The sequence below is a fragment of the Gorilla gorilla genome, chromosome 13, assembly GCF_029281585.2.
Source record: "Gorilla gorilla gorilla isolate KB3781 chromosome 13, NHGRI_mGorGor1-v2.1_pri, whole genome shotgun sequence".
In the NCBI taxonomy this organism is placed as follows: Eukaryota; Metazoa; Chordata; class Mammalia; order Primates; family Hominidae; genus Gorilla; species Gorilla gorilla.
In genome coordinates this window covers 124,286,686-124,298,311 of record NC_073237.2, presented here as the reverse complement: position 1 = coordinate 124,298,311, position 11,626 = coordinate 124,286,686, and the positions used below count along the sequence as shown (strand labels likewise).

At 56.7% G+C, this 11,626-nt stretch overlaps 1 protein-coding gene across 4 annotated transcripts; it reads left to right on the top strand.

The window, feature by feature from the left end:
* The first annotated feature begins 745 nt into the window (after positions 1–745).
* ST6GALNAC4 (ST6 N-acetylgalactosaminide alpha-2,6-sialyltransferase 4) lies at positions 746–11,588 on the top strand. Of its 4 annotated transcripts, none has more exons than XM_055351222.2 (6): positions 746–932; positions 1,367–1,453; positions 3,019–3,204; positions 5,170–5,582; positions 7,791–7,898; positions 9,273–11,588. In XM_055351222.2, exons 2-6 carry the CDS (start codon positions 1,442–1,444, stop codon positions 9,460–9,462), a joined length of 909 nt encoding a protein of 302 aa, XP_055207197.1. In that variant the 5' UTR covers positions 746–932; positions 1,367–1,441; the 3' UTR covers positions 9,463–11,588. The 4 variants fall into 4 exon arrangements, with proteins under 4 accessions (XP_055207197.1, XP_055207199.1, XP_004048712.1 ...); XM_004048664.5 differs by having other exon boundaries at positions 798–1,035; XM_055351224.2 differs by lacking the exon at positions 7,791–7,898 and having other exon boundaries at positions 793–1,035.
* Positions 11,589–11,626: the final 38 nt, after the last annotated feature.

Below are 11,626 nucleotides of genomic sequence, written 5' to 3'. Positions count from 1 at the left end.
TCTGCCACCAGCCTGGCGCTTGAAGGCAGTTGCCTCTGAGATCCCAAGTGACCCTAATAGGACACACTGCAGCATCTGCCTGGGGCCTGAGCTGACTTGACTTGGATTTGGAGGACATTCCAGCGAGGGAGCCTTCGAGAGGTAAGAGTAGGTGGTCACAGCCCCGGGTCTGGAGTGAAACTTCCTGGGTTCGAATCCTGGCTGTGACAGGAGCTGCCTCTACACGTGTATCTCAGAGGAGAATAACAGGCTCAGGTGACTGTCACACTGACATAATCATAATAAAATAATCATATTGAAAATAACTCATGTATTCGTTGTTTATCTGAATTTCCAGTGTCACTGGGCGTTCTGTATCTTACTTGATAAATGCAGCAATCCTACCAGTTGAAACGTGGGCTGCCTGACCCGAAGCCCTGCTTAATTTCCCTCCGCAACCACCATTTCAGAAATGGAGACACTCAAGTCCGGACAGCCAGGCCGCCACTGCCCCGTGGCCCCCGACACCCTCTAGGTCTCTTTCCCCTGCGGCCCGACAGCCTCGCCCAGGCAGGAGCCTGCTGGAAATTCGGGAGGACGGAAAAGGGAGATGCTGGTACTCAGACTCCGCCCCAGCTCTGAAGCCCCGCCCCCGGCCCTGAGGCCCCGCCTCTAGCTAGAGGCCTCGCCGCCAGCCATTCACGTCCCGCCCGGTCCCGGCCGCGCAGAGCCCTCCCCAGGTCGCGCAGGCCGCGCTCGTAGGATCCGCCTGCGGCGCGCAGGCCCCACCCCCGGCGCGCGAGTCTCCGCCCCTCCTCGCCGGCCCGGCCCCGGCCCCGCCCCCTGCCTCTGGCCGCGCGGATCAGCTTCCAGCCCAGTCGGCCCGGCCCGGGGGCCATGGAGCTCCGAGCGGCGGATCGCGAGCCTCCTGCGAACCCCAGCCTGCACGCCCGGTTAGCACTCGGCCGGGAGATGCGGCAGTGGAATCTGGAAGGGCGGTGAAAAACCCACGTCCTGCCCTCCCCCGGCCTCTCCATTCGTCCCCCGGGTAGAGAGGTAGGATGGATGGGGTGGAATTCCGGGCTTCTGGCTCTCTCTGCCCCAGACCTGATGGGTGACCTTGAGCTGGGGGCGCCCCGTCGCTGCCTCTTCCTCCCCATCTGCGCACTGGGAATTGGGTTGGCAGGAGGTGTCGCAAAGGTCGCTGATTCCTGCTCCTTTAGGATGGGTACATTGCCTTCCGGTGTTTGGAGACGTCAAGGGGTTGGATTCCCGGGTGCCATGTGCTTTCACCCCGGCCTGTACCCTCTCCTGCCTCAGTTTTCCCTATAGCTTAGAACCCCACCTGCCTTACCCCTCCCGGCTCTGAGTTTCTGGGTCTTGGCAGGTGCCCGGCTCCCACCCCTTCCCAGCCCCAGCCCTGGAGACAGCAGCCCCTAGACTACTGAGGGACAGCGACAGCATGAAGGCTCCGGTAAGTGAGAAGAAGGAGGACTTCCAGGGAACGCAGAGGCCCCGACTGGCGGAGCAGCTCAGCAGCCTCTCCACCCCAGGACCCACTGCCACTTCTGACCTCCCCACTGCTGAGCAGAGAGGGGCAGAATGGCCTCAAAGTCCAGCCCTGTTCTTGCAGACCGTGTGGCCCCAGGCGGGTGGCATCCACTCTGCAGTGTCAGTACCTTGCTATCCCTGTAAAACGGAGGTAACGCTACGAGCTCACCAGGCAAAGCCTACGTGGGACTGGGGTTGTGAAGTTCAGTTCAGCCGCTCTTGTCTTTACTGCAGAAGCCCCGGGCTGTGGGAGAGAGAGCTGGATGTTGGGGGCAGTTCATCTCGACTGCCTGAGTCAAGGTCTCTGGTTCCTCATGGGCAGGGGAGCAGGTGCCAGGCAGAACTCCCTCCCCTGCACAGCTGGCCACGCAGAAAAGACTTATTTTTAGAAGCTGACGTAGCTTGTGGGCAGAAAATGGTGGGCCTCAGGCAGGATGCGCCGGGGCAGGTGGGGTGATGGGGTAGGGGGTGGGGGCCACTTTCCCACTTCTGATTTTCAGAGAGCACCAGCCAACTGCTTGGTGGCTTCTGAAGGGTGGCCTAGGGACTTGTGCCTCGAGTCTAGAAACCTGGAGCCCAGAGAGACACAGGTGGTGACCAGGGTGGCCCACTACCCAGTGACTAGCCCACAGTTCTGCTGCCACCAAGCCCTTCCCCTCCTGGGAGGCTTGGTGGTGGTGGGGGCATTCACTAAGTTTGCCAGCAGGGCCAGCCCCAGGCTGGGTCTAGGCCAGATGGCTAGAAGAGCTTCCTGGTTCCAATGGCCTTTGACACATGGTTTCTGGAGGCGGTAGCCTCCAGGCACCAGCTTTTCAATTATTAAAACCATTTCTTGAGTGACCTTTGCTCCAATCTCCTTGTGCCACCTGGCCTGCTGACCCAGATCCGGAACGCCAGGGGACAGCCACTGAGTCAGCTGGGGGTGGGGAGGAGGCGGGGCCACACTAGGCAGCCCTGGTCCTAGGCTGAAGGGGCTGGTGGCCCGTCTGAGGCACCACTTTCCCGTTGTCATGTGCACAGCACTTTACAGTATACAGAACGCTTTCACTGCCCCCCTCCCATAAGTTCACACGGTGGGCATTATCAGTCCCCAGTTTGTAGAGGAGGAAACAGGCCCAGAGGGATGGAGAGCCATAGGTCGCACAGTACACCCCAGCCTCCAGTTAGGAATATGGGCTTTCCAGCCGGTATTTAAGGCCCCACTGTGCTGCTTCTTTGCTGTATGGCCTTGTACTACACACTTCACTCCAAACTCCTTTCCTTATCTAGAATGTGGGGATGATAATAGTGTTATATCCGGGGCCTTATGTGCCCAGAGCTTGGCATCCCCAGGTAAGGCCCAGTGGATGGAGACTGGATTCTGCTGCTGTTCTAGGAGCTGCTCTAGACCCAGGAGCTTCTCTAGACCCAGGAGGCCAGGTGCAGCGCTGAAGGGGCCTCTGGGAGCCCCTCCCCACATACACCCGCCATGGCCACTGTCTCCCTCAGGGTCGGCTCGTGCTCATCATCCTGTGCTCCGTGGTCTTCTCTGCCGTCTACATCCTCCTGTGCTGCTGGGCCGGCCTGCCCCTCTGCCTGGCCACCTGCCTGGGCCACCACTTCCCCACAGGCTCCAGGCCCACCGTGCCGGGACCCCTGCACTTCAGTGGATATAGCAGTGTGCCAGATGGGAAGGTGAGTGGGCCAGGCAATGCATCCGGGGTGGGTAGTGAGAGCTGGGCTTGTCCCAAACCGGACCTTGAGCTTGGCCCCTCTACTCACCAGCCATGTGATCCTGGCCAATCACATCACCTCTCTGAGCCCTAGGTTCTTTTTTTTTTTTTTTTTTTTTGAGACGGAGTCTTGCTGTTTCTCCCAGGCTGGAATGCAGTGGCGCGATCTCGGCTTTGAGCCCTAGATTCTAAAAAGAATTTTTTTTTTTTTTTGAGATGGAGTTTTGCTCTTGTTGCCCAGGCTGGAGTGCAATGGCATGATCTCAGCTCAGGCAACCTCCGCCTGCCAGGTTCAAGTGATTCTCCTGCCTCAGCCTCCCGAGTAGCTGGGATTACAGGCATGCACCACCACACCCGGCTAATTTGGTATTTTTAGTAGGGACGGGGTTTCTCCATGTTGGTCAGGCTGGTCTCGAACTCCCAACCTCAGGTGATCTGCCTGCCTTGGCCTTTCAAAGTGCTGGGATTACAGGCATGAGCCACCGTGCCCGCCCAAGAAATGTTTTTTTTTGTTTGTTTGTTTGAGAGAGAGAGAGTCTCGCTTTGTCACCCAGGCTGGAGTGCAGTAGTGCGATCTCAGCTCACTGCAACCTCCACCTGCCGGATTCAAGTGATTCTCATGCTTCAGCCTCCCGCCACCGGTTCTTGCCTGTCTCGTCCTGGAAGATCTGGTCACAGTAGGCCATCATGCGCTCGGTGAAGGTCTACACCTGCAGGCCGGGGTACATCCTGGTGAGCTGCAGCAGTGTGCGGTAGGTGTGGCCGCCGAGCACCTGGTCCATGTGCCTGCCCTAGCCCTGCCCTGGGACTACAGGCACACGCCACCACACCTGGTTAATTTTTAGAGATGGGGTTTCACCATGTTGGCTAGGCAGGTCTTGAACTCCTGATCTCAAGTGATCCACCCATCTCGGCCTCCCAGAGTGCTGGGATTACAGGTGTGAGCCACCGTGCCCGGCCAGATGTTGTTTTCTTTTTCTTTTTTTTTTTTTTTGTATTTATATTTTTATTTATTTATTTATTTTAGACAAGAGCTCACTCTGTCAACAGGCTGGAGTACAGTGGCGCAATCTCGGCTCACTGCAACCTCCACCTCCCAGGTTCAAGGTATTCTTCTGCCTCAGCCTCCTGAGTAGCTGGGATTACAGGTGTGTGCTACCACGCCCAGCTAATTTTTGTGTTTTTAGTAGAGATGGGGTTTTGCCATGTTGACCAGGCTGGTCTCGAACTCCTGACCTCAGGTGATTCACCCACCTTAGCCTCCCAAAGTGCTGGGATTACAGGCGTGAGCCACCGCTCCCGGCCCAGATGTTGTTTTCTTCCCCATTTTACAGATGAGAGACTTGAGGTGCACAGAGGCCGGTGACTTGGCTTCAGGCCACATAGCTAGGAGAGGGCAGAGCCAGGATTCAGGCTCAGGACCAGGGAGTCCCACAGCTGTCCTGGGCGCTGATGACCCTGCTCTTACTTAGAAACTGGGCACAGTGTGGGTGAGGCATGCGCAGGGGAGGGAGTGGCCTAAGAATGATTCTGAAGAGCTGAGGTTCATGTTTACTTGACAAACACTTATATGACCTCCAGTCTGTGCCAGCCACTGTTCTAAGTGTTTTATAACTATTTGCTCAAGCAAACCTCATAAGGACTCATTACGTAGAGACAGGGCCTCAGAGGCAGCAACAGGAATGAGGACCACAAATATGGCTGATGAGGAAGTGGGGGCTGAGTGCAGAACCTTAGCTCTGACACTGGGTATCACTGCGATCTCGGGAAAGTCATCCCTGCTGCCCAGCCTGCAAAATGGGTTCATAACAGTCCTTCAAGCCGATACCTGATCAAGCAAGATTGGTGGATATTCCTGGGGGAGGTGCAGGGGCTGTAAGCTGCGTGTTCATGCCTCTCTGTCTCTTTCTCCCTGCCTGCCCTGCAGCCGCTGGTCCGCGAGCCGTGCCGCAGCTGTGCCGTGGTGTCCAGCTCTGGCCAAATGCTGGGCTCAGGCCTGGGTGCTGAGATCGACGGTGCCGAGTGCGTGTTCCGCATGAACCAGGCACCCACCGTGGGCTTTGAGGCAGACGTGGGCCAGCGCAGCACCCTGCGTGTCATCTCACACACAAGCGTGCCACTGCTGCTGCGCAACTATTCACACTACTTCCAGAAGGCCCGAGACACGCTCTACGTGGTGTGGGGCCAGGGCAGGCACATGGACCGGGTGCTCGGCGGCCGCACCTACCGCACGCTGCTGCAGCTCACCAGGATGTACCCCGGCCTGCAGGTGTACACCTTCACGGAGCGCATGATGGCCTACTGCGACCAGATCTTCCAGGACGAGACGGGCAAGAACCGGTGAGCCTGGGGCCTGCCTGCTGGGGTCTCTCTGGCAGCTGGGGCCTTCCTTCTCTGGGAGTCTCTTGTCCATCAGGGGGCTGCTCTGTCAGGCCCGGGAGGTCAGCACTCATGGAGGCAGACATGGTCCTGCCCTCTAATAGGGGGCAGGAGGCAGAGGGGATGTCACTCAGGAAACTGTCACACAGATCTAGAATCCCAGATGGTGTTGAGGGCTGTCAGGCCTTTTGAGCACCTGATGGGAAGCACTAGCCAGTGTGTAGGGGCATGAGGGAGCTCTTCTCTCTGGAGGGAATGGTCTGTCTAACTTGGTCTCTGATATCCCTTCTGGATAATAAAAGTTAGAGGCCGGGTGCGGTGGCTCACGCCTGTAATCCCAGCATTTTGGGAGGCCAAGACGGGAGGATCACTTGAGGTCAGGAGTTTGAGGCCAGCCTGGCCGACATGGTGAAACCCTGGTCTCTACTAAAAATGCAAAAATTAGGGCTGGGCGCGGTGGCTCACGCCTGTAATCCGAGCACTTTGGGAGGCCAAGGTGGAAGGATCACGAGGTCAAGAGATCAAGACCACCCTGGCCAACATGGTGAAACCCCATCTGTACTAAAAATACAAAAATTAGCCGGGTGTGGTGGCGCATGCCTGTAATTCTAGCTACTCAGGAGAGTAGCTGAGGCAGGAGAATCGTTTGAACCTGGAGGCAGAGGTTGCAGTGAGCCAAGATCGCACCACTGCACTCCAGCCTGGGTGACAGAGCGAGACTCTGTCTCAAAAAGCAAAACAAAACAGAGCAATAACAGCCCTCTTTGCTCACCAGGCATTGGGTGAAGCACTCCGCATTCAAGGTTTCATTTTATGTCATACCCAAAAGCACACTCATGACTCTTGCCAGCCCCTCCTCCACACACCTGCTCTCCACTGGCCTCTGTGCTCAGGAGATAGAACAGTCAGCCTCTGGTGTATCCCCCAGAAAATTGGGCTGTGCCTCTGACTCCTCTCGTATCATCATCTGCCACGTACAATGGCCCATGGCTGCCACCTTGACTTAGGCTTCCCGCCCCCACCACTCCTGGCCTGCCTGCCCTGTGTGATCCTGCCTCTGCCTGCCTCTGTGACTTTGTGTCTCCTTCACTCTCCCTGTTCTACCCATACTGGCCGTCTGGGGCTCAGACATCCATGCCTATTTCTACCTGCAGGCCTTTGCACCTGCTGTTCCCTCTCCCTAGAATGTTCTTCTCCCAGATCTTCCCATGACAGGCTCCTCTTGTTACTCAGGTCACCTCCTCAGGGAAGCCTGCCCTGACCACCCCATCAGAAGGAGTGCCTCCCCCCCTGGCATTCTTTATCCATTCCTTTGTTTCCTTGTCTTGGCAGCAGGTGTCACCCTCTGCCATCATCTTGCTTATAGATTTGTCTCCTAGCTACTTGTTTATCTATTTGTCTCCTTCCCTTCCCATCTGGTGCTTCTGTGGAATGTTAGCACCAGATGAGGTAGGTTCTGGGCCAGCACAGGCCTGGGTGGGGCTCAGTTTGAATGAATGAACCAGTTCATACCCACTCTATAGAGGTTGAGGGGGTGGCCCTCGGCTGCAAGAGTACCCAGAGCTGCTGCCTCCAGGGAGCTGAGGCTGGGGCCACCACCTAGCCCCTTGCTCTGAGTGGGGCATGGGGGCATGCGGGCAGGGGCTGGGCTGACAGTGTTCCCTCCCTATAACCCCCTAGAATTATCTCCACTTCACAGACTGGTCATGAGGCTCAGAGAGGTTCACGAGCAAATGTGATGCCCATAGCAGAGCCAGGGTTCAAGTGGAAGATCCTTGGACTCTAGAGAACCCCCACCTGACTTCAAGCCACGGTGCCCTGCTGCCTCATGCTGTCTCCCCAGGCCTGGTCCCTTAGATGAGGAGAGGACGTGGCCAGAGCCCCCACACCCATCATCCAGGGGTTTGCTCAAACCCTGCAAAGCGTAGCTGGGCCCGAGCCCCGCTGGGTGTTGAGGAGGTGATCAGGCCTGGGTTTGTGTGCCGCTCTGCCTGTCACCCACTGCTGGCCTTGGGCTGGCTCTGCCCCCTCCCCAGCCTCCCCCAGAGTCCCCCGCAAGAGGTTGAGGTGCGTAGCCCTGGGCTGGCAAAGTACCAAGTGCTGCTGGGGCCTGGAGCTACCACATGGCCCCTTGTTGACAGCATCCCCCTGTCCCCCCGCCACCCCCAGGAGGCAGTCGGGCTCCTTCCTCAGCACCGGCTGGTTCACCATGATCCTCGCGCTGGAGCTGTGTGAGGAGATCGTGGTCTATGGGATGGTCAGCGACAGCTACTGCAGGTCAGACCGGCCAGGCCGGGCACGCGGGGACGCGGGGAGGACTGTGAGCCCTCCTAGGCCTTAAACCAGAGGATTTGGGAGCTGTGGGGGCACAGGGAGTGTGGGCTTCATGGTGGGTGACCATAGCACAGATACCCCTTGGGCTCTGGGCCTTGGGAAAGAGCTCAGTGTCAAACAGGCTGCCTTACCAACCCCAGTGCTGCTGTTGTGGCCACAAGCTGTTCACGGGCCAGTCATGCCACCCCGCAGACCCTCTGTTTCCTTATGTGGAAAATAGAGAAAAGAACCACATCTTACTTGGAAGGTTGTTGAAACATTTAGGGAGGGAATAATCTATAAAAGTGCTTACCACAGTCAGGGCCTATATATATAGGGCCTAAATATATATATATATATATATATATATCAGTGATATGTTTTATATAAGTTTTAATTTTTGATATTATATATGATTTTTGATATTATATAATATTTGATATTATAATACCAGCATGATATCAAGTTCAGATATGCTTATGGTATGATTTTGTACCATTGTTATATTATTATATTTCTTTTTTTTTTTTGAGATGGACTTTTGCTCTTGTTGCCCAGGCTGGAGTGCAGTGGCGCGATCTTGGCTCACTGCAACCTCCGCCTCCCGGGTTCAAGCGATTCTCCTGCCTCAGCCTCCCTAGTCGCTGGGATTACAGGCACGTGCCACCACGCCCAGCTAATTTTTTGTAGTTTTAGTAGAGACGGGGTTTCATCATGTTGGCCAGGCTGGTCTGGAACTCCTGACCTCAGGTGATCCTCCCGCCTTGGCCTCCCCAGGGATCAGGGATTACAGGTGTGAGCACCGCACCGGCCTATATTATTATATTTCAATATTATGGAAATTAACGAGTTCAGAATAGGTCACCGAGGTGACAGGTGTCCCTGTGCCCCAGCCATGGCCCTGGCCATACGGCTGGCCCCCGTGATGCTGATGGGGAGGTAGGCGTGCAGGGCTGGTGGCTCTGTGACATGGGAATGAGGGGCTCCTCCCTCACCAGGAGCCCAGGACCACTAGCAGGGTGCCTGCAGTCTCCATCTCTTGATCTACGCACTTGTTCTGGAAGGCGGATGTGACCATCTGCGTTTTACACACGGGCTCTTGAGGCTCACAGCATCCATCTCTGGCCCAGAGTCATCCAGCTTGCAAGAGGCAGAGCCAGGACTCGAACCCTGGCTCTCGGGATCTGCTACTCCCCTATGTGTCTTGGCCTCCCCAGGGATCAGGCATGGGTCTTCACGAGCCCATGGGCCTGGCGAGGGGTGGTCAAGGTAGGCGGCAGGGTGTGGCCGGAGGCGAGTGGGTTCTGTCCCACCCCAGCCCTGTTCCCCACCCCGCAGGGAGAAGAGCCACCCCTCAGTGCCTTACCACTACTTTGAGAAGGGCCGGCTAGATGAGTGTCAGATGTACCTGGCACACGAGCAGGCGCCCCGAAGTGCCCACCGCTTCATCACTGAGAAGGCAGTCTTCTCCCGCTGGGCCAAGAAGAGGCCCATCGTGTTCGCCCATCCGTCCTGGAGGACTGAGTAGCTTCCGTCGCCCTGCCAGCCGCCATGCCATTGCGAGGCCTCCGGGATGTCCCATCCCAAGCCATCACACTCCACAAAAACATTTAATTTATGGATCCTGCCTCCTGCCACGTGCTGGGTGGACCTAAGGTTCCTTCCCGCCCCATTCTGGCGACACTTGGAGCCATCTCAGGCCTCATGACTTGAAGGGGAGTGGAGGGGGGAGCCGTGTCTCCCCCCTCCACTCCCTGAGTAATTCATGGCATTTGGGGGCTCACCCCACCTCCAGGTCTGTCAAGTGGCCTTTGTCCCTGGGGCTGATGGCCCCCAACTCACCAGCATCATGACCTTGTGCCAGTCCTGGTCCTCCCTCCCCAGCCGCCCCTACCACCTTTTGGTGCCACACTTCTCAGGCTGGCTGCCCTGGTTGGGGCAGCCAAGAGCCTGGGGTTCATTGGTGAAGGGGCCTTGGAGTTGTGACTGCCGGGGCCGTATCAGGAACGTACGGGTAAACGTGTGTTTTCTGGATGCTGTCTCTAGCGTGGTCATGTGTCTGATGTGTTTAGGGGTGGAGATGAGGGTTTCTTTCCCTGTCACAGTCCCAGAAGCTTTTTTTTTTTTTTGAGACGGAGTTTTGCTCTTATTGCCCAGGCTGGGAGTGCAGTGGTGCCATCTCGGCTCACTGCAACCTCCGCCTCCCGGGTTCAAGCAATTGTCCTGCCTCGGCTTCCCAAGTAGCTGGTATTACAGGCGCGTGCCACCACGCCCAGCTAATTTTTTGTATTTTTAGTAGAGACGGGGTTTCATCATATTGGCCAGGCTGCTCTCGAACTCCTGACCTCAGGCGATCCACCCGCCTCGGCCTCCCAAAGTGCTGGGATTACAGCCGTGATCCACCGCGCCCGGCTGTCCCAGAAGCTGTTGACTGGAATCCCTGAGGCCCCTACCTGGGCCCACATTGGCTGGGCTTCAATTTCTTCCCCAACAACCTCCTGCTGGTGGCCCCAGCCCAGCCCCTTCCCCAGCAGGTCAGGGCTCCTCTGGGGGGCTGGTCCCTTCACTGCTCTGGCCCAGGAAACTGACCCCAAGTCGGAGGCTTCTTTGGGAACCCCGTTCTGTACCCAGTGAGAGGAGAGCCAGGGCCAGGAGGAAGCGACGACTCTGAGTGGGAGGGAAATTCCTCCACCCATATTGCTTCCCTGGTCCTGGGTCAAATGGCAAGTTAAATTAGCCATTAAATCTGGGGTTGGGCCTGGCACAGTGGGGGCTAAGGCGGGAGTGTTGCTTGAGACCAGGAATTTGAGACCAGTCTGAGCAACGTGACAAAACCAGTCTCTACAAAAAAAAAAAAAAAAAAAAAGTGGGCCAGGCGCGGTGGCTCACTCCTGTAATCCCAGCACTTTGGGAGGCCGAGGTGGGCAGATCACTTGGGGTCAGAAGTTCGACACCAGTGTGGCCAACATGGTGAAATCCCGTCTCTACTAAAAATACAAAAAAATTAGTAGGATGTGGCGGTGGGTGCCTGTAGTCCCAGCTACTCGGTAGGCTGAGGCAGGAGAATTGCTTGAACCTGGGAGGCGGAGGTTGCTGTGAGCTGAGATCATGCCACTGCACTCCAGCCTGGGCGACAGAGTGAGACTCCATCTCAAAAAAAAAAAAAGAAAGAAAGTGGGTTTGGTTTCCCTGCAAAACAGGAAGGCAGAGGGCAGCCCTGGGTGGCTGCTGTGAGGGAGTCTAGTCTGGCTCAGGCCTTACTTTCGTCATCTGTAAAGTGAGAAAAAAAGTCCCACCAGCGGAACCTTGCCATCCTCAGAGGAGGACTGGTGCTAGCCGGTTTTACAGATGAGCTGAGGCCACTCAGCTGAAGCCAGACAACTGTGGAGCGGCTGGGCCAGTGTGCAATACCAGGTCTGAGAGCTGAGCCCAAGGACCTCAGCCCTGCATCCCTGGGCTGGAGAGAGCCCACAAGCATCACCCCTTCCAGGCATCACTACTTCATCTGGGGACGGGAAGACTCAGAGGACTGGGCCAGGGCCTTGGGCTGTCAGCTGGGATGCAGCCCTGGGGTTCTAGCTGCCAGCTCCAGGGATCAGGGCCCTATGCTAATGCTCTGCTGTTGCCAACTTTAAATTCTTAGGTTTTCTTGTTTGTTTGTTTTTTGTGTTTTTTTTTGCAAGAGGACTTGC